Raw genomic sequence first — 25778 nt, forward strand, 5'->3', positions numbered from 1 at the left:
TAAAATCACACAACAAAATTACTAAAACGTTCGCCAAAACTACAATGAACACAGGGAGGGGGGGGGGGGGGGGTGTCATTTTAAATATGAATAAAAAAGATAATAGTATCTCACTGGTACAAAGAAGGTCCAAAATTTGTATTATGGTATTGACCCTTTAAAATTAAAGAAAATATAATCTTAAATATTTCTCATATATTTTATGCCATAAAATGTCCTTGTTTCTTTATTATCATATCAATCTTAATATGCAGAAGAAGGAGTGTACAAATCATCTCCCGTGCTTCAAGTAATGCATTTTTAATACGTACAAAGAGTTAAAAATATATATATTTTCCAAATAGGCATATTCTTTGGCATGTAAAATTTGGCCATTCTACTGTGTAAAAACAAATAAACAACTTGTCTATATTGCTCTTAGTATAAAAAAGTACATATACAGATATATGCTAAGTTTCACACAGCCTAAAACTATAACAAACTATAGATTTTAAACAAAAATCACAAGACTATCCACATTTAACCTAGCTACCATGAAAAATAAAGTATTTTAAACAGTATTTGTCACAAATTCCCCAGACCTTCCAGTTTATTACATTTATTTAACATTTCTTTGTTTAAAAGTCAATATACAATGCATGCACATATGTAATATCCAAGTTATTACTTCCAGAAGTCGTCCTTGTAATGACAGTTATTAAAGTAAACCATAGTTCAGCATGTGACGTCAGACGCACGGTTTTTCTCGCCGCGGCGCGCACTCCTCCTCCCCGCGAGCACTCAGGCAAAGTGTAAAAATGGCGTCCATCATGGAGGGGCCGCTGAGCAAATGGACTAACGTCATGAAGGGTTGGCAGTACCGCTGGTTCGTACTGGACTATAACGCCGGGTTGCTGTCATATTATACTGTAAGTCTTTCTTGAGCGGCTGCGAGATATGAGAGAGGGTTGATCGCTTAGTGGCTCGTTCTACAATCGTTTAATAGGAAGGGAAACGAGCACTTGCAGGCCTGTCAGGAGTTGGGAATCTCAGCTGGTTGGGGCGGGGTTTGCTTGAGTGACTGCGACTTCAGCCAATCCAGGCTTTGCTGGGGAAGCCATTAGCCAATGAGCAGTTAGACTCGATGTGTTGCCAACAGGAAGGACACCTCCCTTGGAAAAAATGCTTACAGTAGTATAGTTTAGTTTGCACATTTTTAAGGGTTGAGGCGTCCGCATGTGACCGCTGTTTTTAACCCATTAACTGTTAGCTGCAGGGTATTAAATGTGTTAACGCATATGTCTAGCTTTCATGTCTAGCATCTGAAAACATCTAGAATGTTCAAACACAAGATAAATAGCTAAGCTAAGAGCTGCTGTTGTTGTCAGTAAATCATCCACATCTAGAGCTCTCAGGTTGGTTAATGTCTACATATGTTAGGCATATAATTTTGTAGCCATTGATTGGTTATTGACACTGTCAATAAATGTTAAATGGGTCAAATCTCTACTCTCTTCCTGGTTTAACTGTTACTCTGACGCTAATACTGCATAGCACTATAATCAAGACACAACAACTCCAACTGATTATCAACTGTCAAACTGTCAGATATAGCTTACAGCTGAAAGTGATACTTTCATATTATATATACACGTATATACCATATATGTATATTTACAATTATATGTATTGTGTGTGTGTAAATAGTTTATTCTAGTACCCCACTAAGTCTAAGTTTCCATTGTACTACCATAATTATATGAATAATTGAAGTATTATCAAATAATATGATGTCATATTAAACCGTACGTTCTGCCATTTTTCTACTGTATATTATAGAATCCAGGTTGGTCATTATTACATGTGTCTTTGACCCAACATATCAATTTGTGAATTTTTTTAATCTTCTTCCTCAAAATGAGACTTGGAAGTATTTCAGCACCGTGTTGGTCATTAATCAAACCGCTCTTTTTATCACTCTGTCCCATCCTTCAGTCCAAGGACAAGATGATGCGTGGCTCTAGAAGAGGCTGTGTGCGACTTCGGGTAAGAAGCTTTCTTTATTGTTAAAGCAGGACTAGGTTGAATCTGACCTCACTCCTTTTTTCCCTGTCCTAAGTTTCCATGTCCATGATTAACTCATGTCTGTGCTTGTCCTCATTCTGACTATTATTCTTGTTTGGCTATACTATTAATTTCACCCTGGCTGCCCTTGAGAATCTGCCATCAGGATATTATAGCATGGATGAAGAATTTCAAATAAGTATGTGACATGATTTTATGGCTAATGCATTGTATTTTTCATAGAGGTAGGAGTCCCTACGGTGTCTAATAATAGGGGTTCAGGTCTGGGTTTTGTGTAGAACTGTCCAGTTCTTCGACATCGGATTAGTAAAACATTTCTATGTAGTCCTTGCTTAGTATACAGGACCATTGTGATATTAAAAGGTCCTTCCCAAAACCTTTGTATAGTTTAGCATTAATATTCGTTTTGACTGGAATTATTAGAACCTCACACAAACCAGGTTTATATGCGTCTTGTTCATGAGGTGAGTGGAATGCCTCACCTATTAAACACAATGCTGTGAAAACTGTTCACCAGCAGATGGCACACTCTTCATATGAATATGTAGAGGACAGTCATGAAATATGTAGATTTAATGCAGAGGAGAATTGTTATAATATACAGAATATAATTAATGTGTTAAACTTAATGGTCTATGGTATTGTAAGTATTCTAGTCGTAGTCTACTGTTTAAATACAGGCTAGAGACAGTAAAATACATTATCACACGTTTTATGTCCCTAATCCCTATACTGCCAATAGTAATGCTTCATTTTAGATGGCTGAAATTTCTGACAAGGGTTTTGTGTATCTCCTGTAATGTCAATGTATTGCACAGCTTGAATTAATGTCGTAAATAAGATATTGATTCTTGTCTGAGAGCGAGTCAACTTAAATTTAAGCCAGACGTGAAAAATGCTTTGGGCGTTGGCTTATTTTTCTCAAGGCCTGTGGTCTGATCTGCTGTGAGCAGTTATTGCTCTCTACCTCTCAGTTAACAGTAAAAGCTCTGCTTGGTACATCTGTATTTGAAGTTAAAATGTAATGTCCTTTGTAAGTTTTCTTTAATAAACCCTCGGCATGTTTTCAGGCCACTCTCTTTAATGTTTTATGTTATTATATATCTGTTGTGCTAGTTTATCAGGGTTGAAAGAGTTAATAGTTGCATGTTTTTTTCTCTGGTCCTGTAATACTTACAGAATGTGCTGCAGTTTTCTCTCTCTCTATCTCACTCTCTCTATCTCTCTCTCTCTCTCTCTGTCCCTCTCTCTCTGTCCTCCTTTCTCAATTTACATATCCTTCCTCTTTCTCGCTTTTCTTCTTTTCCCTCCATTTCCTTTTTCTTTTTATCTCCCTTACTCCACCCATTCTTTCCCACCCCTTTTCTTCTCTCTCTCTCTCTCTTCTAATGTGCGTAAGGGAGTGAGGCAGAGGAAACGTAGAGAAAGAGAGAGCAGGGAATGACGTGTCCCTCAGTCTGAATGGCTTTCGTTGCGTTTCTTTTTTGCAGGGAGCTGTGATAGGAATCGATGACGAGGACGACAGCACTTTCACCATTACTGTGGACCAGAAGACTTTCCATTTTCAGGGTGAGGTCTCCATTCTCTTGTTCTTCTGGGGCTTTGTCTCGTCCATCTCCTCTCTCATCTTCTGTTCTTTGGCACCTCTTGCCGTGATGCTTTTAACCAATGTTTATAGTGCGGCCATCACGTGTGCCTGGTCTGTCTGTCTTGCACTCTCTCTCTCTCTCTCTCTCTCTCTCTCTCTCTCTCTCTCTCTTTCTCTCTCTGCCTCTCTCTCCATGCTCCTCGTCCCTCCTCTCCTCTTTCCACTCTGTTTATTTTTGCTCTTGCTTACTCATTCTCCCCCACATGCTCTTTTTCATTTTGATTTTAAAGAGGATTATGACATCAGTAACCAGCGTTCTAATGCAAACACGACCCACACTTAACTCGCATCAGTCGCGCACACTCAATCCACATACATTAGGCCTGGTGCATTTGTCCGGCTTATCTCTTGCGACCACTGACCGGGACGATCTGAGTTCAGAGGCTCTCGGATTTTTTCCCCCAGGATCCGCATTGAATTTCTACCTTGAATTTCCGTGGAGCTGGAAGAACTCTTGGAGAAACGGAGTAGAACAGACAGTCTCATCGCAGAGTTACGCAAGGCTGCTGGCTGCTGACCTCCAGGTTTTTAGCCTCTAGCCTCCACCTTCTCTCACTGGCTCATCTATCCTCCTCCACCCCCCTTCGCATCCGCCCTGCCGGGTGTGTGTTCACTCTCCCCATGCCCTCACCCACTGCTATGTTCCGACACTGTATGCTGTGGCTTTACAGTAAGAAGGGTAAGGTCACGCTCAGCTGGGGCTCGTCTGATTGCATCTTCTGGAGTGACCGTGTATTATTGCAGTTTGCATTGTTTAGTCTCGAGCATGCTTGTTTTATTTACAACTGGAGTTGGCTGGTAGTATTTACTTTGAGTGTGGCACTTTTGAAGTGGCGGGACCATATATAGTATTTTTAGATTATAATTTATATTCGTTAGTGATCATTTTAGGCTCATTCCAACCCACGATCAGTCTTGCTGCTTTTCTTGCACATATTGGAATGAAGGTATTCTTTTTCTCTTTATTAATTTTCACTTTGACATGTAAAATTCATTGCCGACCTCTGGAGTGTTATGTCAGTTGTGCTATGATATGCCAATCCAAACCTTTTATTTTTTTAAATTGTGGCATAACATAACTCGACATGCTATGTCTGATTTCCTGTTGTGCGTTTCCATAGTGTATTTCTATGAGTGTGTAGCGCAGGCTTCAGTTTCAACAACCTCCTCATACCATCCACCTCTGAAGATCCTCAGGGACTCATCCTATCAGTTCTCCTATCGCCATTTCTGCTGGAGTCATTTACCCTACAGCGGAAATGGTTTTTAGCCTCCTGATCTCAATGGACCGGAATTGCAGCACAAGTTGCCTGTCTTAGTTATTTATGGCATTCTCCTTATGGTTAGAGTGCCATGTTGGGCTCAGAATGGTATATTCTTGAGTAAAGTTGTATATTTGGTTGTGGACATGAGCAAATTAAGATTTGAATATTGTTGTTATTATATTCCTACTAGTCTCAGATGGCATGCACACAGAATGATAAATAAATCAATAAATGTAACGGAATATCTAGTTACTAGAAGGATTCTTCAATTAATTTCCCTTTCATTTATTGTATTAAATGTAAATACTCACATTATATGAATAGAACAGTGAAATGTAATGAAATGTTTGTTTTTCATAGAAATGTTTATTTCATTACTTTAAAGTGGCCTCAATGATAGATGTTCTTTCTTACATCGCAAAGACCTGAATTACATTAGCATTCTTTTAAAAGAAATGAATACTTTTATTCAGCAAGGACTCATTCATTCCATAATTCCAGTCAATTCTTATTGACTTATTGAGTCAGGATAGGCAGTTCTGCTGGTAGATAAAATTGCGTTTTCAAGGTACCACTTTGCTACAATGATTTCTTCTGAGAAAAGTTTGTGTGGATTGCATGATCTTCTGCTATTTCCTTTGGTGTTGTCTTTACAGCCTTTTCCAGATGGCTGTGCTTGCCAGTTTGTTGCACAATGGTCTATTAATGTGAATTATCGATTTGAGATTTACACGTCCCTTGACATTGTGTTGTTTTACGGCTTATTTCAATGTACCGACAGTCACCAGATTACAGTACGTCATTTCTCAGACCTTCCAAGACCCAACAAACGCCTATTCAACACGTTCAATCTGTGAAAACAAGCAAAACCAACACCAACAGATGCCAACAAGGGTAACGCACTGATCTTACCAAACTCAACGAACGTGTCTGTTGCCGTTGTTCACCGTCTGTCGGTACAGAGCTATTTCTATCTAGATGGTCGTGCTGGTTGTCCAGCATAAGTTTGACTTTGTGACACTAAAACATTATTAACATTATTGTTGTGATTTTGCTGTGTTTGGGGTCAGTGTAGAGGGGAGTGATTTGTAAAGTGAGATGTGTTCAGATTAAACCTAAGCGAAACGGCTGTGGTTTTCTTGTTTTGACATGAAACATCATCAGGATTATATCAAGCTGCCAACTGGGCTTAAACTAAATAGCATGCTGTTAAATATTACAGTGTAGAAATGCACTCTCAGGATGATATCTGACTTTCATATCTGTAGATGCAAGAATATAACCTCCCCATTCAGCAAGATACATTTGAGAATTAGCGGTTAGGTTGAACGGTCAGGATGGGTATGGAGAGGTTCACACAATGCAGGCCGCAGAGGAGCTGTACTTGCTATTTAGGGGACCATCCATAATTCATCATACTCTTCTGTGGCCCAGTATCAGCCCTGCCTGAAAGCCCCTTTATTTTCTCTGAGCTAAAAGCCTCTACCTGTCTTCCTCTCAGACACTTGACTGGAGAGGGGAAAAAAACAGAGAGCATTTAAAAGCTTCCAGCCTTAGACACTGAGCTCCTGTTGGCAGTGGATCAACATTTGCATTCATTCTCCTGAGGGGAAAGAAATAACAGAGAGGGAGAAAAGACGTGGAGCTGTTGAACGGAGGAAGAATGAGCTACTGGTGTGTGTTTTTCTCTCTGTCGTCAAACTCTCGTGTTTCCGCAGGACAGAGCTGGCAGGGGAATGATGCAGGGAGTCACATGGAAGCTGCAGTGAGTTTAGGAGAGGCTGCAGGAACGTGCACAGTCACACACACATGAGCTCTGATCCATAGGCAGCATTTTGGAGATCTTGTCCGACACTTTTTCATACTATAGATATAAGGCAGCAGCAGCACACTATGTTTTCTGGAGACAGTAATGAATGCACACAGTAGGGATGCACAATAAATAGGATTCGGTACCATATCTGTTATTTTTTATTTTTTAACTTATTGATGTCAGTTTTGGAAATGTATCAGATAATATTAGACATCTAATTATATTTTCCCTATTTCCAATGCAATTCAATTCAATGCTCACTTAAAGTTGATCTTTAAAATACTAGTAGTTTAATAATCATGTTAAAATCAAATATTTAAAGGAGTATCCATTTTTTAAATAAACTTGTAATGGCTAAATTCACTTGTAGCATTGATTTTAAATTTTAGTTTGATTAATTTTTATTTTATTTTAAATAGTACACTACCATTTAAGGTTACTCGGGTCAGTAAGTGTTTTTTTTTAAACGATTTTTCATCAAAGATGCATTAAAGTGACAGTAAAGTCTTTTACATTGTCACAAAAGATTTGTTTCAAATAAATGCTGTTCTTTTGAACTTTCTATTCATCCTGAAAATAAATATATCATAGTTTCCACGAAAAAATATTAAGAAGGACAACTGTTTTTAACAATGATAATAATAAATGTTTCTTGAGTAGCGAATCAGCATATTAGAATGATTTCTGAATGATCATGTGACACTGAAGACTGGAGTAATGATGCTGAAAATTCAGCTTTGCCATCACTGGAATAAATTACATTTGAAATCAGTTATGTGAAATTGTAATAATATTTCACAATATTAGTGTTTTTACTGTAATAAATAAATGTAGTCTTGGTGAGCATAAGAGACTTCTTACCAACCTCAAACTTTTATATTATAATTTTAATCAGCCATTTATTTTCTATTGGCCATGACATGGAAAAAAAACTATTTGCTTGTTTGTGTCGGCCAGAATAAAAAAAAAAAAAGATCATCCTCAACATGCTCTAATTCTTTTTGGCTCATCTGACTTTAACTCTTTGTTTCACTGTTCTTTAACATCTTATAACTCAGTAGCAAGTCTGGTGGAGACATCTCGCTGTTTGACAACAGCTGTTAGTGATGAAGAAATGCCTTTGAAGTTTATTAGGTTTAAATGGACATAGATAAACGATGAGACATTTTGTTTGAGTGCTTGGGTCTCTCTCTTCTTCTTGCACACTGCTGGGGTGTTATTAGAAGGGCACTTTGCTTAAGGTGCCCTCATTCCATTCTGAAGTCCACCATTGCTCTCCAGAGACACACTCCACGTTTTTCTCAGAATATAGGGTAGAGATGAGGAGGAGAGCATCTAAAAACTGAATTACATTGTGCAAAATAGGTGCTGATGACATAGGTTAGCACTCATGCATTTGCTCAAGGCACATTCCATTCAAGTAGACAGCAGTTAAAGTGTGCATTTTGATATTTTTTTTGGATTGGATTTGGATTACTTTATTACTAATTTATAACATTTTATTCATCATTTTTTATTTCATGTTGTACTCAGGGTGTTGCTGTGGTCTTTAGGTCAGTTTTAGCATTTCCTCATTGCCAAATAACGGACAAGTCTAGTGTTTTGTAATCAACTCCACTACCTCTCCCAGTGAAACCTCATTGGCTAGCTAGAGGAGTTAGCTTGGCATCATACGTCATGTGATCTCCGCTCCCGCACCAGTAGCCCAGGGAGGGGCCATGTTTGTTTTGGACTGTGAGTCTCACACGGATCTAGGACATTGATTTCAAGCATGTTCCATAGATGTGGGATGGTTTTTGTGGTCCTGTGCGAACGAACGCTGCTGTACTTTACAAGCAGGTAAAGGGAACTAAAAGTTCTCCTATCTTCTTGAAGATACTAATCTACTTGTGTTTTTTGCTATTTCTGTCTAATGTGTATTGATTATTAATCGATTCAGTGTATGTGTAACGCTGCTGTGCCTAAAGGTTGTTATATCATCTATAAGGTTGCCTCTATACACACAAATTAGGGGTTTGAGTTGTGATTTTAGATTTTCTTCATCCATCGAAGTGTCTCAATGTTGTCAGTGCTGTTTTTCAGATGGTCCTGGGGAAATGATTAAATGTATGTTTAATGGCTATTAGATAGAGAGAGAATTAGTCTTAATATCTGTCTATAAACTTTGTGTGGTACCTTCTCATGCCAAACATCAGATCAAGCCTTAGGTTTGATTTGCCACTTGCTGTGAACTACAGTTAGTAATTGTTCAAACTGGCTATTTACTCTTTCTCGTCATTTGATGCTTTATTATTTTCTTTCTGACATGGAGGATAGATGTTTTGAGGAATCTTCACAGACTTTATTACATAGAAAGTGGATGGATAATAGTGACTCTCACGCTCCAAAAAGCAGCAAAAAACTCTTTCTTTTTATTTTGAGTCTTCTAATGTCATATGATAGCTTTTTCTGAGAAACAGACCAAATTTAAGTAATTACTTACTGAAAATCATCTTCTTTACTCAAGCTCTTAAATCTTATTCTTGCAAGAGTATCAGGTAAACAGTTGAAGAAAGTTCAATAGAAGGAATAAAATCCTGTTTTGAACAACATATGAACATGAATGAAGACTTTTTTCTTTATCAACCATTCCTTTAATAGTACACTTTATGGTTTTATGCTTGATTAGATCTTTTGAAGAGCAGAGGCTGTTTTTAGTCCTGACATTTCATTTGCCATTTGTCTTTACTCAAGAGCAGAGGCTTTAATTTGTGTGTTTAATTTCCTGTTTAACTTGCTACTACAACCCTGTCTTGTCTTCTTGAAACTCTACCTGTTTTCGATACGACAACAGAGCTGTAGTTACCGTTGTCACATTTACAGTTCCACGGCAGAGTCATTCTCCACTCTCCATTTCATGCGCCGTGTGTTTGCGGTCTGTCTGCTTATTACTAATGGATGTGTTTTTGGACATTTTCCCCTCAGCCCGTGACGCAGACGAGCGGGAGAAGTGGATTCATGCCTTAGAGGGGACGATTCTACGCCACACCCTTCAGCAGGTAAGAGCCATATCTAGGCCACGTGTACCATGATTACACCGCAGTCAAGTAAATAATCTTCTCTATAATATGCTTGGACGTCGTTTAATTTTTGGGGGATGTTTTGTAACTTTTATTCCATGTCTGTTCATTTTGAGGGCAACTATGTGCTTTGTGATGTACTCCTAAGATCTGTAAAGTAAAAGTTGATCAATATTTTATGTAATATTAGTATTGTTTTTTTATTTTACAATGTTTAAAAACTATTTAAAAAAATTATATAAAAATGTATTGCTCCCAACTGTTTAAGAAGAATTTTGTAATGAAATTTAGTAAGAAGTAATGGAATAATTTTTTTACATATTCGTCAATGGTGTAATCCCTTGTAGATTCTTCTCCAAGTTATGATGTCTATTTATTTATTTTTAGAAGATGAGTATGCATCAGATTTCTGTTTCAATAGGAAATTGACATTCTGTGTTGACACATTTCTGTATTTTTTTTATGACAGCATAGTCAGTCAAAGGAATGTAATTTTCCTCAAGCACACAAATGTGTCCTCCCTTTTGACTGTTGTTATTAAAACATAAAATGTTTTTAATTCGAGTTTGTGAAATATTAGCTTTTTTAAGAATCTGAAAACTACAAAAAAAGGCCTGAAAAGAGATTTTGAGGGTATTGAATGCACTTCACGTGTAGATACGCTCCATACCGACGGTGGAAACCAGGACAGGCTGAGACGAGCATGCGTTTTTTACTTGCATTTCTCTCTTAATAATTTTATACTTTTTCAGGCTAACTTTTGTGCTCTACCTCAGTATTTTTTCCTTCATCCTTTCCTCTCGAAGATCTCTCTGTTCTTCCATTTCCACCTTAGCTCTATGTAAAAATAAAAAAACCTGCTGACTGGCAACTGCGTGTACCTACTCGCAGAGTGTGTGCAGCTATCCGGTCACATGATCTATGATAGCCAATCACAGCTTTGCTTATTCAGGCAGCCCCTGTGCAGCAGATGCCAGATCCAATCACAGCAATGTATTGTGTTTTCTACAGTCTGTAAGGTTAATGCTACTTTTTCTTCTGCTTTTTTTTTCTTATGAGGAAGTCCTCTTCCTGGTCAAGGGTGGTTTATAGAACGGCTCTGAGTTCAACCGACTTAGTCAATAGGTACTTGTTCACCTTATATGCCCCTCCTTTAGAGGGGGAACTTACAGGAAAGGGTGTGTGGACTGATACAGAAAGTGTTTCTCTGAATTTGGATCAGTTTTGTTGAGGAATGTCCTGCAGTGGCAAGAACCGAGTGAGTATCTTTGTTTTGTTAAAGTTTACTGATGCGTTAAATGGGTCACACTCTGTGTGTGAGTGTGCACAGGTAGGGGTGGGTGTGTGTGTGTGTGTGTGTGTGTGTGTGTTTATGAAAGTAGAGAAGCATTTGTTTGTGCAATAGAGAGGGCACGGGGCACAGTTGAATGCGTAGTTACTTTTCTACTGACTTGTGATTTGTAATCTCAGCCATATCATACGTGTACAGTCTGTGTTGCCATAATAGAGCACATGACTTGTGGGTTTGCTTTTCAAATGTGTCACTGGTGGGTTTATCTCCTAAAATGCACAAAGATAGCCTATACACCTCAGCTTGCTCAGTTGATTCATATTGAAACGCTTCTCTCTGCTGTTGTGTTAGATGTTCAGATTTTCTGCTATGAGTCAGACTGAAGGAGTAAGTCATTGGGAACAACTTCCTGTCTGTACAATCTGTATTTTTAGGAATGGGTTAACCTGTTAACAGCTACCATGTAGCTCTCAGCGTGCCGCAGCTTTTCTCTGCCAGGCACAGGATCAAATAATTAATCATGTAATGCTCTCTGAGGGTCGCAAATGCTTGTTAAAAGGTATTTTGGTAATTTGCTCATACCAAAACAGCAGATTTCAGGGCTGCTGGGAGGTGAGATGTTTATGGTGCCTGTGGGATATGACCAAGCATATGTTCCTGAACTTAACTGGTAGAGAATTGTGGTTCAGTTCCCTGGGAACATGCATTTTGAGAAAGGCAATCAGTCTAATGGTCCCATAATCAGAAATGGATTCTTATGTTGATTTTTGAGATTAAGTCAGAAATACTAGTTAACCTATGATGTTTTTCTTGCCATTTTGTGACTTTCTCAATGAAGGTAACAAACATGGCTGCAAATTGAGGACACTCTGATGTGTTGTGGAATGTGCTTACTAGTGTTGTCACGATACTAGAATTTCTAACTTCGATACGATACCTAGAAAAATATCGATATTCGATACCATTTTCGATACCACAGAGAAAAAAACTGCCACTATATTAAGGGGGTATTTTTTTTATTTAAAGCTAAGCTAAATATAACAAGTTTAGCACGTGACAATGAGGTATATTTTACATGAACAAAAATGTACTGAGTTCTATCTGTTAATATTTTTTTATTGGACCAGGGCTAACATGACCCGTTGTATTTGTATAACCTACTGTTATCAAAGATTAAAATATAGCCTACTGTAACAAAAAAGCACTTAACAGTATCAAATTGGAGGATAGAGTGTCAGTAATGTATAATAATAAGATTAAACATTAAATTTTCAGTTAAAGGCATTTCATTATTGAATTCAGAGATGCCATTGTCTAGCTGTTTAGTTTAATTCATATCTGTGTAATCAAATTGATGATAATCGCTAATGAAGGCAAATTGCAGAATTAAATAATAATTTTCTGAATAAAGTTAAATAGGCACAAGTTAATTTACATTTGACCACAGTTAAAATATTTACTTGTCTAAGATTCCTCAGTCAGATTATGTTAACTTTAAGAATTACGGTGAAAAAACGAGACAACACAGACTCATATCAACAACAATACTAGGCCATCTTGGTTAATGTTTCAGAAAAGTTAAAATGAGAAGAGTTACAGTGTTTCCTTTAGGATTTTTTAGCAGTGGGGAAAGGTCTGTCCAAACAACACACACCCCTGATGCTGAGCGTAGCCTATGCTTGCTAAATGGTACCCCTGGAGCCTGTTCCTTAAAGCCGTGTGTCCACCAAAGCGTTTTTTCACGCGGCTGGCTTTATTTTTCTATTGTTGTCAATGGGAATGCCGCGTTTTTAGAACGCCAGGAGCGTAACGAGGCGCTGAGCGAGTATTTAACGCTCAAGTGCTGAGCGCTCGGCGTTTTTTACAGGTCGCCGAGAGTTGAAGAATGTTCAACTTTAGGTAAAACGCAGCGCTCATCACTGTCACTTTTTAGCCAACCGTCCAATCACAGTGGAGGAGGGGCGGGACTAATACCACACGGACCAACGGATATTCTGTATCATAGCAACGATGCGTCTCAACTGAAAAAAAAACTGCGCTGCCAAAACGCTCTCAAGCGCCCGCAGCTCTGCGTTTTCAGCAGAGCGCCTAGCGTTTTCAGGTGGCTAAAAACGCTTTGGTGGACACATGGCCTTAGTCTGTTTTCACCTATACAATAATTTAAAAAAATGAGTGATGTGAGGGATTATTGATTGTCAAACAATCTTTTGGGTGCCCGCAGCCCGCTCGCAGTGTGAAGCGCGTGTCTGCGCTATTCTCCCCGCTCGCAGTGTGAAGTGTGTGTCCGCGCTATTCTCCCCGCTCGCAGTCAGTGTGAAGCGCGTGTCTGCGCTATTCTCCCCGCTCGCAGTGTGAAGTGTGTGTCCGCGCTATTCTCCCCGCTCGCAGTGTGAAGTGTGTGTCCGCGCTATTCTCCCCGCTCGCAGTGTGAAGTGTGTGTCCGCGCTATTCTCCCCGCTCGCAGTGTGAAGCGCGTGTCTGCGCTATTCTCTGACATACCCGCTCGCGGTGTGTAGCGCGTGTCCACGCTATTCTCCGACTCCGACATGCCCGCTCGCGGTGTTCTTTATCAATCAACCAAAGCCGGTCGCGGGGGCGCCGCCCTCGCCATCTTTCCATTCACTTCACTTTTGCTATTTAACCAGAGCGAATGAGACGAGTGCGTCACGTCTGGTGTTTGTCAACGCGCCTTTGGAGAGAAGTGAAAGTGAAAGTGACCGCTCGGCTAGTATCGATACTTCGGGAAATTAGTATTGGTACCGTTCAGATATTTCAGTATCGATATTTATCGAAATATCGATATTTTTGACAACACTAGTGCTTACAAAATTTCTATTTTGTTTGTTATGATGTATCAGTTTGACCCGTATATTTCATTTGTTTAAAAATGGTTACAGTACTGTTTAATGAGAACAATTTTGTTAAAGTTATAAAAAGGTGTTAAATACAGTTTAAAGTTATATGTATTTTTTGTAATGTGTGAGAAGTATTAATGTTTAGGCTAATTGTTGTTGTTGTTGTTGTTTTGTTTTTCTCCATGATTTTTGGTGAATTGTATTGAATCCAATAAAAAATCCATAACGATCGAACCCAAATTTTTACCATAATACAACGATAACCTTTTGGATAAGTATATTTTAGCCAAATAGAAGAGCAGCACTGTATCTGTTAAGATGCTAGTTTGCCGGAAACATACTAACGAAGGTACTCAAAAGCAAGCATGAATACTTGGCTAGGTAATATGCCTGTTGAGTGTACTTTACCTGCGACCTTGCATTACTGTTACGCTTGCTAACCCCATCTACGAGCTAGAACTATTGCCAACAGTTTAGAAGTAGCCTATATGCTATTGTATTCACTAAACTTTGGCATGACTAGTTTATGCATCTGCCTGCTATATTCCTCTTGTGACAATGCTAAGAATGTAACATACATTTGTGAATTGTGTTACGTGTTGTCACAATATTTCTTGCTTTTATTCCAGCTGTTAATTATTCATGCCTTTACTGGTTAGGGTGTTCGTTTTAGCAGGACTGAATGTTTCATAAAAACACTCCCATAATTCAGGTACAAATGACATGTAGGAGTGTATGAGTACAATCAGGCCATGCATTCAGAGTGGAACTTGATCTTTAGTTTGTTTTAAAAGCTGCAAAACTCTCATTAAAAGCTTTTTAGTTTCCACATACATGACTCAATGAATCACATGGTTTCATACTGATATTCCACTTAACCTTTGATTCCTGCGCGGATTTGCGTCGCTTATGCAGACTTTGACCTTTTTTTTTTTTAATGTTTACAATTTTGAGCGACGGTTAGCCGCCCATGGCTTTTCTTCATTTTCCTATGCAGTTCAGTTCCACCAATCTCTGCCGTGGGGGCTTTTACGAGGGTCGCCAAGAACCAAAGCTCACGGCAATGACCCCCAGACCAGGAAGTACCTCTCTTATATAGGCTACTGCCAACATTGCCTGTGCCTGTTGCCTCAATACCACCTGGACTAGCCGCTGTTAGCTTTAGTCTATATTCTGAAAGTTTAACTGAAAGGTCTAGATTAGTTTAAGGTTACATGTAAAATGTGGTTTGCTGTTCTTATCAAATTTCCAGACTTGTTTTACAGTAGTAATATGTAAACCGCTTAGTTGGTTCCACGGAAGCTGTTTTAAGGTTTTGGTGTGATCTCTGTGTAATTCTTTGAGTTTGTGTGTGATGTGAGTTTAGAAAAGGACATCATGTGTAACGGGAGGGGTGTGATGGCATATAGCATGTGCTGTAAAAAGTGGTTTATGTGTGATATGCTTAATGGACAATAAAATGAGCATACATTTTATTTGATCTTATTTATTTTAAAATGTGTTTTAAAATGCCTACTTTATTTGTTTGGGTTCATGAATTCATGGAATAATATGTTAATTGTATATTATCATGGCCAAATCATGCCAAATCTGTTGATCATCTTAAATAACTTAAAGGTGCAGTAAGCGATTTCTAAGAAACACTGTTAAAAATTTAAATCAACACCTAAACAAACAATTTTGTGAATATTTGCTAGATGTGTGTGTGCTGAAAAAAATAGTGTTTGTACATAGTCCTAGCTGTGTAAATAGGATAAAAACAAACGTTTTGCTTCTTTTTTTTATCCTTGAATTGCTTGAATCAGTTACATTGAAGAGGGATTAGAAATGTTCTTTTGCAAGATAATGGTCATCTGTCCTCATGTCCTAGAAACATCTGACATAACTCGTTGCAGTGTTTAATGTGCTCCGGATGATCTCTCTGGTTGTTTTATTTTGTAGATGTATAGTAACAACTATCAGTAACCAAAAACAGCATGTTCCTTTTATTCTGCAGTTCAGTTCAGTCCCTCTCAGGGTCTGATCGCTGTTTATGCCTGTTGTCTAATTGTGTAATTCAGTTAAAGCTGTTAGAGAGAAATGTGAACAGGCAGGGAGCAGTTCTGCTCAGTTCCTCTCGAAAGCAGAACATGACAGCTTAGGACACCATGGAAGCTTTTATACACTGGAATAGGACTGAAACTGATCTCTCTCACTTTCACTTGCAGGAGGCAGAAACCGGATTCGTTCCCAGCGTTCAGGACTTCGACAAGAAGCTAGCCGAAGCGGACGCGTATTTGCAGATTCTGATCGACCAATTAAAAGTAAGGCTATCATAAAACCTCATTATGACTCTAAAGAGCCTTGTATTTTGAGTTGATGTATCATTGTTCACATACACGACTGTCTAATTTCTGTTCTCGTTGCATCTTCTAGCTCTTCGATGAAAAGATAAAAGACTGCAAGGAAGATGAGTCACGCAGAGTAAGACATTAATGTTTCTGTATCATCAGTGCCAGTCCATCTTCGGTCAGACAGTATATAGCAGAGACGGTCCACTTAAATTACAATGAGAGGAATTGAAATGCCCAATATGGCGGCTCTATTTAAAGGATGTCCCACCTTTCAAATAAAAGAGCTAATCGACCAAGTCATGCAAATGAAATGTAGAAAAGTATTGAAAAAGCTGATCTGTTGTGCCAAGCTAGTTAAGGTGTTGGCTTGCTAACTGAAAACAGTTATTTTGACAATTTTCAGCTTTGGTAATATGTGATATGTTATTTAAAAGGCATTATAGGGGTCATCGGATGCCCATTTTCAAGTTGGTATTCTTCTCATATAAAGTTTGTAATATACTTTGGTTAAAATTCCTCAATAGTTGTGTAAAACAACAACCTTTTTACCTCCTCAAAAACAGCTCTGTTAACAGCGACACGTTTCAGTGCATGTCTCTTTAAATGATAATGAGCAACTGCTTACCCCACCCCTCTCTTCTGTGGGGCATGTCGACACAAGACATGTAAAGTGATGCCTTGGCAGACAGTATACAAATGGCTGAGGGCGGAAATATGCTAATACGGCACAGTCCGTCAGTGATCGTGGGCGGAGCATGAGCAAAATGACATCATAATGATCAGAAAATCCAAACGGCTTGATTATTGGGAGCGTTTAGGCTTTTTGAGGAAGGATTTAAAAAAAAGGAGTGAATGGATTTTTTTCATTGTATCGTGGTTGTTTTCACACCTCAAAGACACATTTATATGCAAATGCGAATTTTGTATCCGATGACCCCTTTAACATATTTTTCATTGTTAAAAATAAATAGATAGAGTTATTTTCAATAATTACTAATTAGGATCTAAATTAAATATATATATAAAGTTGTCTGAGCAAATAGAATTGCTTTGGAATGAAATGGGGGAACAGGTAACTGCTATAAAATGAAAATTTATTGTATATTAAAATTTCATTTAGCAAATTGTTCACACGTAATGAAATGCTAAAGATTCTTCAGATACTAAATCCAGAGAGTCACATTTTAAGCCTATTTAGGGGATGAATGTCATTTGATCTCAGGGTTTCATTTCTGCTTTTTTTTTAGGTTTTGTAAAGGTGCATCTTTGTTTATAATCCAAGGGAATTTCACAAATCTAACTGAAACTGTCCTTTTCTTCTTCATTGTCCAATACACAGAAAATTGAGAACCTGAAGGACACGACTTGTGTAAGAGCGTCTGCACCTTCACCCTCTTAATGCATTTTAGATCTAATTTTGGCCGTGTAATGCATTTTCATTTCTTGTTTTTCTTTTTTAGAGTATGGTAGAGTCCATCAAACACTGTATCGTACTACTACAGATTGCCAAGGTAAAAAACGCTCGTCTCTTAGACTCATAATGTGAATGCACCTGTGTTTCGTCTGCCCACTGTGTTAATATTTGTCTTGTGCAACCCAACCTGTAATTTTCCAGAACCCTGTTAATGTTTATTTGGCCAAGATTATGAACATTCCAGCAGGTACCATATGGTTTTGAGAGGTGATTCTCCTACACTAAGGCCACATTCACACAGTTGCAGAAAATGGTTGTCAGTCTTGTTTTACAGTGCTAAATATGGTTATGCTCACATGTTGACCTAAACATTTGACGGATAAACTTGCATCTTAATTGGACAAAAACATTGTTTCGAATGTAAAAAATAAGACCATCTGATGTTGTAGAAGTGTCCATCTTTAAGGTATTTAATTCACTGACTTTAGCAGACAGTATTTGGCTCACCAGTGTAAGCTGTACTATGAATGGAACTGTTAGTAAATACGGTTGACAACCCCAAACGCTGACTGTGTGAACTTAGCCTAAGTGATTCAGGACATTAAAATACCTCAGGTATCCATTATTATTGCCTCAAATTAAAGCAGAGACAATTTGCACCATCTTTTGTGGCTTTCTCCCAGCTGTGGAGTTGCCTTATTTCTCAATTTGTGTTTTCTTTTTTAAAATTTGAAGGATCAAAGTAACCAACAGCAACACGCAAACGGACTGATAGTAAGTTTTAACATTCCTCAGCAATGAACTAGTCTAAATCAAACGATGCTACTGTTCTCTCTTCCACTGAAATCACATTTTCTCTTCAGTAAAATTGAATCGAGATGTGCATGACCTTGATCTGAGGGCTCCGCCCACCACATCTACGTCTCTCTTTCTCTCTGCTTTCATTTTTCTCACTCTTCCTGTCGGGTAATTCTGGGTCTGTCCTTACCTATGGTCACAATTAACAACAAATTTAAACCGCAATAGAGAAATATCTCTGACAGTGTGATTGAACCAAAAGTGTGAAAGACACACATACTTGCACACAGAATTATCATTGATTTTCCATGGACATACATGCTATTGAACCATGTAGGACAAATTGATGCGGTCTATTACGACCTACCCAGAGGCTCTCATCGGATCAATAACCACCAAGGCTAGTGCTGGAGTGACGTAATCACCAATTACATTTAACCCTCCTCTTTAGTTTGAGTTGGATTTGGCTAAAAACAAATGTAACATTCATATATCCCCCGAGTTTCACAGACAAGGCTTAAGCCTAGTCCCAGACTAAAATGCACGTTTGAGCTGTCTTAACTGAAAGCAACTTGCACTCATATATCTTACAATATGATTTGTCTAAAGATGCACTCCAGTAATGTTTTTTTTTTCTTCTTCACATTTTTAAAAGCTACTTAAATGTCCTAATTAAACTAAGGCCTAATTCTGGCTTAATCTAAGCCCTGTCTGTGAAACCAGGCCATAAAGTTTAATCCACATCATAAGCCGCGTTTCCTCCGCGGGAACTTTCCCCAGGAACTAGGAACTTTGGGCTGGTACTCGGTTTGTTTACACCGCAGGAACCAGGGTCTAAATGAAGTTCCGGGTAAATATTTCCCCCTCCGAAAGTCTCTGCTGGCGAGGTAGTACTTTTTCAAAGTTCAGGAACTTTCGGGGGTGGGACTTGTGTGCTGAACATGCTGATTGGTTGTGTTCACGCCGCATTGGATGACTCCACGCAGCATTCTATTTTAACCGGCATTTTTAAGTTGGCTTGTGAAAGCCAACATACTGAAATCCTATTTAAACTTATTATTATTATTCTTCTGACTAAAATTTACAATTCTATCTCCTCCTAGAGCTTTAACTCTACAAACTCCAAACTCGGCTCAGACACTCAAACTGTTCTGACTCGGTATGCTATATCTTTTCTAACTCATCGGACTTACGGTTTTCCTATAAATGACGATCAAACTCGGAAAAAATCCCATTGACTTAACATTGCGGAATGTTCAGATTTTCAAACTCCCCAACTGCCAAAAATTCAAATCAAAATCCCTTGAAAGCCTAGACTAAATCAAACTGCCATTCTATACACTATATGAGCCATTGAGACTCAATTAAACTCATCTATCTGTCTACCTCAAACTATTTTAAACTTCAAACTAATTTAAACTTTAAACTAATTTAAACTTTTTATGAATAAAAACTATAAAAACTGGCTCGTAGGCACAAGGCCGCAGGCCTTGTGCCTCACCTTAGCCCTAACTGCAGGATGCTAATATACACTAAACTCTGAACTCTTAGACTCATGTAAACTCATCTATCTATCCACTTCAAACTATTTAAAACTTTTAACTAATTTAAACTTCAAACTACAACTCACTCGTAGGCACGAGGCCGCAGGCCGAGTGCCTATCCTTAGCCCTAACCGATGCTAATATACATTAAACTCTGAACTCTTAGACTCATGTAAACTTATAAACTACTTTAAACTCATGCATTCACTAAACTCTAAACTCAAAAACTCTTGAGTGTGTGTGTGTGTGTGTGTTAGAACACCCTAGCAACACCATAGCAACCACCCATAACACCCTAGAAACTGCCTAAAATACCTTAGAACTCCCTAGCAACACTATAGTAACCACCCATAACACCCTAGCAACCACCCAAAACACCTTAGAACTCCCTAGCAACACCATAGCAACCACCCATAACACCCTAGCAACCACCCAAAATACCTTAGAACTCCCTAGCAACACCATAGCAACCACTCAAAATACCTCGGAACTCCCTAGCAACACCCTAGCAACCACCAAAAATACCTCAGAACTCCCTAGCAACACCCTAGCAACCACCCAAAACACCTTAGAACTCCCTAGCAACACCCTAGCAACCACCCAAAATACCTAAGAACTCCCTAGCAACACCCTAGCAACCACCAAAAATACCTCGGAACTCCCTAGCAACACCCTAGCAACCGCCAAAAATACCTCAGAACTCCCTAGCAACACCCTAGCCTCCACCCAAAACACCTTAGAACTCCCTAGCAACACCCTAGCAACCACCCAAAATACCTAAGAACTCCCTAGCAACACCCTAGCAACCACCAAAAATACCTCAGAACTCCCTAGCAACCACCAAAATACCTCAGAACTCCCTAGCAACACCCTAGCAACCACCCAAAATACCTAAGAACTCCCTAGCAACACCCTAGCAACCACCAAAAATACCTCAGAACTCCCTAGCAACACCCTAGCAACCACCAAAATACCTCAGAACTCCCTAGCAACACCCTAGCAACCACCCAAAACACCTCAGAACTCCCTAGCAACACCCTAGCAACCACCCAAAATACCTTAGAACTCCCTAGCAACACCCTAGCAACCACCCAAAATACCTCAGAACTCCCTAGCAACACCATAGCAACCACCCAGAACACCCTAGCAACCACCCAAAATACCTTAGAACTCCCTAGCAACACCCTAGCAACCACCCAAAATACCCTAGCAACCGCCTAGCAACCACTCAGAACACCTTAGCAACCCTCTAGAAACACCCTAGTAACTTTAAACTACTTCAAACTATACTTTAAACTATTTTAAACTTTAAACTACTTCAAACTTCAAATCACTTTAGACTAATTTAAACTTCAAACTAATTTAAACTTTAATCTACTTTAAACTATTTTTAACTGTAAACTACTTTAAACTTTAAACTACTTTAAACTAATTTAAACTTTACACTAATTTAAACTTCAAATTACTTTAAAGTTCAAACTATTTTTAACTGTAAACTACTTTAAACTTTAAACTATTTTAAACTTTACACTAATTTAAACTTCAAACTACTTTAAACTTCAAACTAATTTAAACTTCAAACTTTTTTAAACTGTAAACTACTTTAAACTTAAATCTACTTTATACTGCTTTAAACTTTAAACTAATTTAAACTTTAAACTAATTTAAACTTCAAACTACTTTAAACTTTAAACTTTTTCAAACTATCTGGTCCAAACTTTCACAAGCCAACTTAAAGTTTGTTTCAACGAACTTTTTAATCTAGTTAAAAATCTATTGCGGTTCGTGGCTTTATGCAGTAAGAGTTGTCTGTCTGCAAATATGGAATTAAAAAAAATTTTTTAACACAGCTGGACCGACGATGAGGTTCAGGCTTTATTAAGCGTATTTTTGTAACAGGAAATTTTCTGCGCGTTCGTCCCAGCCATCTCACATTCAATGTCCGCAATACATCACAAACACAACTACAGCACAGTTTGAATCTCCTCCATACTTATTATAAATGTGGCGCTCAAAACTGATTACTGTCCGTCGCAGACTGGGAGGAGCAGTTGCGCGCAGTTTATAATCTTCCCGGTACTTAAGACCGCGGTGTAAACGCAGAAAGCAACCGGTCTGGGGCAAAAAAAGTTCCGGGTAATTTCGGTGGAAACGCGGCTATAGAAGTTGTTTGAGCTAGGGATGCACTTATATGAACATTTTGGCCGATGCGCTAACCGATAATTCTTTGTATCTAAAAGCCGATATTGTCCGATAAATCTAAATCCAAATTTGTATGCAATTTTTGAGAGTCTGATTACATAAACAAGTGTCACCATTAAAAGCCATGTCCCAAGCATGTTCTCATAATTGTATGTAGCCTGACAGACTTGTTGCACTTAACTGTATTTTACTTTTTTTAAGTTATTCCAATCATATTTCATGCAATTCATAACCATCATGACGATCAGTGCGCATCTAAAGAGCCTCAGATGAAGGAAATAATCCATAATTTATCTGCTTTGATTAACAAATTAAATAAATTTAAATTATTCATTCATTCATTCATTCATTCATCCAAATCTTCTAATCGGGCCGATAACAATAACATTAAATGTTAACATATATCAGCCAACGATATGGTGGCAGATATATTGTGCATCCCTAGTTTGAGCACAAAAAGTTAGTTTGAAAATGCAAACTTAAGTGACTCAAAATCAAAATGTTGTGTTCTGTTTTGGGGATTTGAGTTTCTTCCCTCGGAGTCTGCGATTGCTGTCTTTTTGCCGCTGACCTGAGTGTCTTTGCATCTTGATTTAATCTCATTCTAGTGTTTATGTATTTACTGCAGAACTCTAATTGCTCCAATGAGCTTTTAATTAAGAGCGGCAGCCTCTGTTACGGTACAACAAACAAAACACAGATTATTCAGAACAATAAATAATTGTGATTGAATCCTTCAAAATTCCCTGTGCAGAAAAGCACCTCCAAACTCATTTCACTCATTCCCCTGCTTGTCTTTTTTTCTCCCTTGTGTGTTTTCATGTAGAGTTACCTCACCACTCTGTCCTGTGATGTCAGTGTTTCACAGTGCATGCTGGATGGAGATTATTTATCTCTCTGTGTTGCCTATTTAGTGTTTAATACTTATGGATTATGGGCTAGTCTTGTCGTCATGGACACAGAGCTTAATAGCTTCGTATCTGAGTCTGTGCCGACTGACGGACGCTCATTGTTACTGTAAGGCAGAGATTGACACATAGTGATTTTTGTACATTAAGAAGATTCAGTGTGATGGACATGGGCCATATCAAGAATATTTATGCTTAATATTTTTGTGGAAACCATGAACCAAAAGAACAGCATTTATTTGGAATATAATTTTTTAAGTGTCTTTACTGTCAATCTTGATCCATTTAACCATTAAGCTAAATATTCAACAAAATGTGCACTGTTTAATGTTTACCCAGGAAGTCTGTTTTGAAATGCTTTTATTTTGTAAAAAAAAATAAAAATGGAACAGTCACACTTGTGATGTTCCCAATCAAAAATGATCTGCTCGTTATGCTATATTATCACCAAATATTGGATTCAATCTTTTGTCAACTTGTTTTCTTTTAAATTAGGACAGGTTTTATATTTATTTTTGAAACTGATTGATCGTAGGCCTCATTGGTCTGAGGATAAAGTTCATCTCTGTGAAAAAGAAAACCTGTAATACTCAAAATAGTTTGTTTGAAAGAAAATCCTCTCTGGGTCAAAATGCCAACACAAATGCATCCTTACTGAACAGTAAAAAAAAGATCGTACTGACCCCAAACTTTTGAACGGTAGTGTAAATGTTGTTCATTTCTTTATTTCATGTTGTCTTTAACAATAAATAATGGACAAAGTTTCAATGTCCACTGTAGATATGTTTTTTTTTAATATATAAATATTTTGAATGTCTGAATATATCACTAACTCAGTAACCAAATTTACATTTACATTTTTTCAGAACCTTAAAGGGACAGATCACCCATTTACTTCATTTATTTACCCTCGTTTTTTCTAAACCCGTATGACTCTCTTCTGTCAAACTCAAAAGGAAAAAGTGTATCCTGGCCCCTTTGAAATAAAACTTTCAAAGAGCATCCATCTTTTGTTTTCTATAGAAGGGAAAGTTATACAGGTTTAGAACAACATTAGGGTGAATAAATAATGACAGAATTGTCATATTTTGGTGAACTATCCTTTTAAACACAGTAACTGAAATTCATCCCTTAAAGTTCCCCTGAGGATTTCTGTGATAGTTGGGTTGGGCATTGAGAGCGGAAACTCCTATGAGAGGGTGTATTTATAACATGTTTTCCTATGAGAGCTGTGTTTTGTATCATGTCTGTGGTTCTCTGCAGAGCACCATAAACCCAGTGGATGGGGTATTCCAGCCTACCCCTCTCAACCCCTCTGTAGTCAGTGCCATGCCAACACAGACCACTCTACCCACAGGTGAGCTGTCTATCTCTCTCTCTCTCTCTCTCTCTCTCTCTCTCTCTCTGTTGTATGTGCTTATTTTGAACGCCTCGAGTCCACTGATTTGGAAACTTGGAAATTAGATTTGGTTTGCAAATATTGTGTGCATATTTCGGGCCAAGAGCTTATAAAGGGTGTGTGTTTATCCATAGATGGAGCTCAGGTGTGTAAAACGGAACAGAGGCCTTCTTCTTTACCCATGGGCCCTGTTGTCACGGTGATGGGGAGCCTTCAGACTCCCACTCCCAACAGCACAGGTACGAACCAACAGTCGTGGAAGTAAACACACAAATCTAGAGGGAGACTTATTATATTAGAAAAAAACATGTCAAGTCCCTTTCACACCAAAAGTGAAATGACACAGGAGAAGAAAGTTCAACACTTACTTCAGCACTGTAAAAAAAGAAACGTAAATGTGATGTTTAACTTAAGTCATTTTTGCTTATTATTATGGTTGAATTGGATCATCGAACTTCAACAGCACAGACATTGGTTGATAAAGTGGGATTAAATACATAAATTATGTATTATTTAACATTTTAATTATTCAGGTTTGCTTAATAGTTTGCATTTCACTGTTTTAATTAATTTTGAGGAATACTGAATCTGCTTTTGCGCAAGTGGGATGAGTGTGCATGCTCACATTTAGTCTCTAGATCTACAATTACCTTCATGTTTATACAGCGCACACAACGCCTTTGCACTTACTCCCACTTTCTCTCAACATGGGGACTGGAGAGGTGTCAGTCAATACATGGGAAAACAAAGTAACTTGCGCTACTTATTGGAAAAAATAACACATTTTGTTGTAAATTTAAAAGTAATCCATTACTTTACTCGTGACTTGAAAAATTTTTATCTGATTACATCACCCCTGACACTGTATGTACATTTATTATTAATTTTTGTGTGTGTATATATATATATATATATATATTTAATGTGGGTAGAAAGCCGTGTTCTCGTAGTATTCCGCTGCAGTGGGAATGCAGGAAGAGATGTTCTCTCTGCAGTCAGGCTGTTTTCCCCTGACTGCTATTAGTGCTGGACACAGGGGCTTAGAGAGTCCAGCTTCTGCTGAGGCGGTGCAGGAAGAGCTGAGCTCAGCAAAAACACAGCCGATCGGTAGCACTCTAGACAGCAATGCAGGAAAATACAGTCAAGAGCTCAAAAGTGCAGACTGTGAATCAGGATTTCCATTTA

The 25778-nt window shown here is 38.2% G+C and overlaps 1 protein-coding gene across 7 annotated transcripts in view; it reads left to right on the plus strand.

Annotated features, from left to right (window-relative positions):
- The first annotated feature begins 731 nt into the window (after nucleotides 1-731).
- osbpl9 (oxysterol binding protein-like 9) overlaps nucleotides 732-25778 on the plus strand; it is a 36837-nt gene continuing 11790 nt past the window's right edge. The window contains exons 1-11 of one of the 7 annotated variants that reach the window (XM_079637125.1): nucleotides 732-908; nucleotides 1975-2025; nucleotides 3555-3633; nucleotides 9755-9828; nucleotides 16203-16298; nucleotides 16411-16458; nucleotides 17668-17697; nucleotides 17789-17839; nucleotides 18478-18516; nucleotides 24458-24551; nucleotides 24728-24832. In XM_079637125.1, coding sequence (XP_079493251.1) covers nucleotides 798-908; nucleotides 1975-2025; nucleotides 3555-3633; nucleotides 9755-9828; nucleotides 16203-16298; nucleotides 16411-16458; nucleotides 17668-17697; nucleotides 17789-17839; nucleotides 18478-18516; nucleotides 24458-24551; nucleotides 24728-24832 — 778 coding nt within the window. In that variant the 5' untranslated portion in view covers nucleotides 732-797. Of the gene's footprint in view, nucleotides 909-1974; nucleotides 2026-3554; nucleotides 3634-4369; nucleotides 4392-8497; nucleotides 8630-9754; nucleotides 9829-10847; nucleotides 11108-16202; nucleotides 16299-16410; nucleotides 16459-17667; nucleotides 17698-17788; nucleotides 17840-18477; nucleotides 18517-24457; nucleotides 24552-24727; nucleotides 24833-25778 lie in introns of those variants that run through there. The other 6 variants (XM_079637126.1, XM_079637127.1, XM_079637130.1 and 3 more) reach the window with 6 other exon arrangements.

Source organism: Phoxinus phoxinus (assembly GCF_949152265.1).
Source record: "Phoxinus phoxinus genome assembly, chromosome: 15".
Taxonomy (NCBI): Eukaryota; Metazoa; Chordata; class Actinopteri; order Cypriniformes; family Leuciscidae; genus Phoxinus; species Phoxinus phoxinus.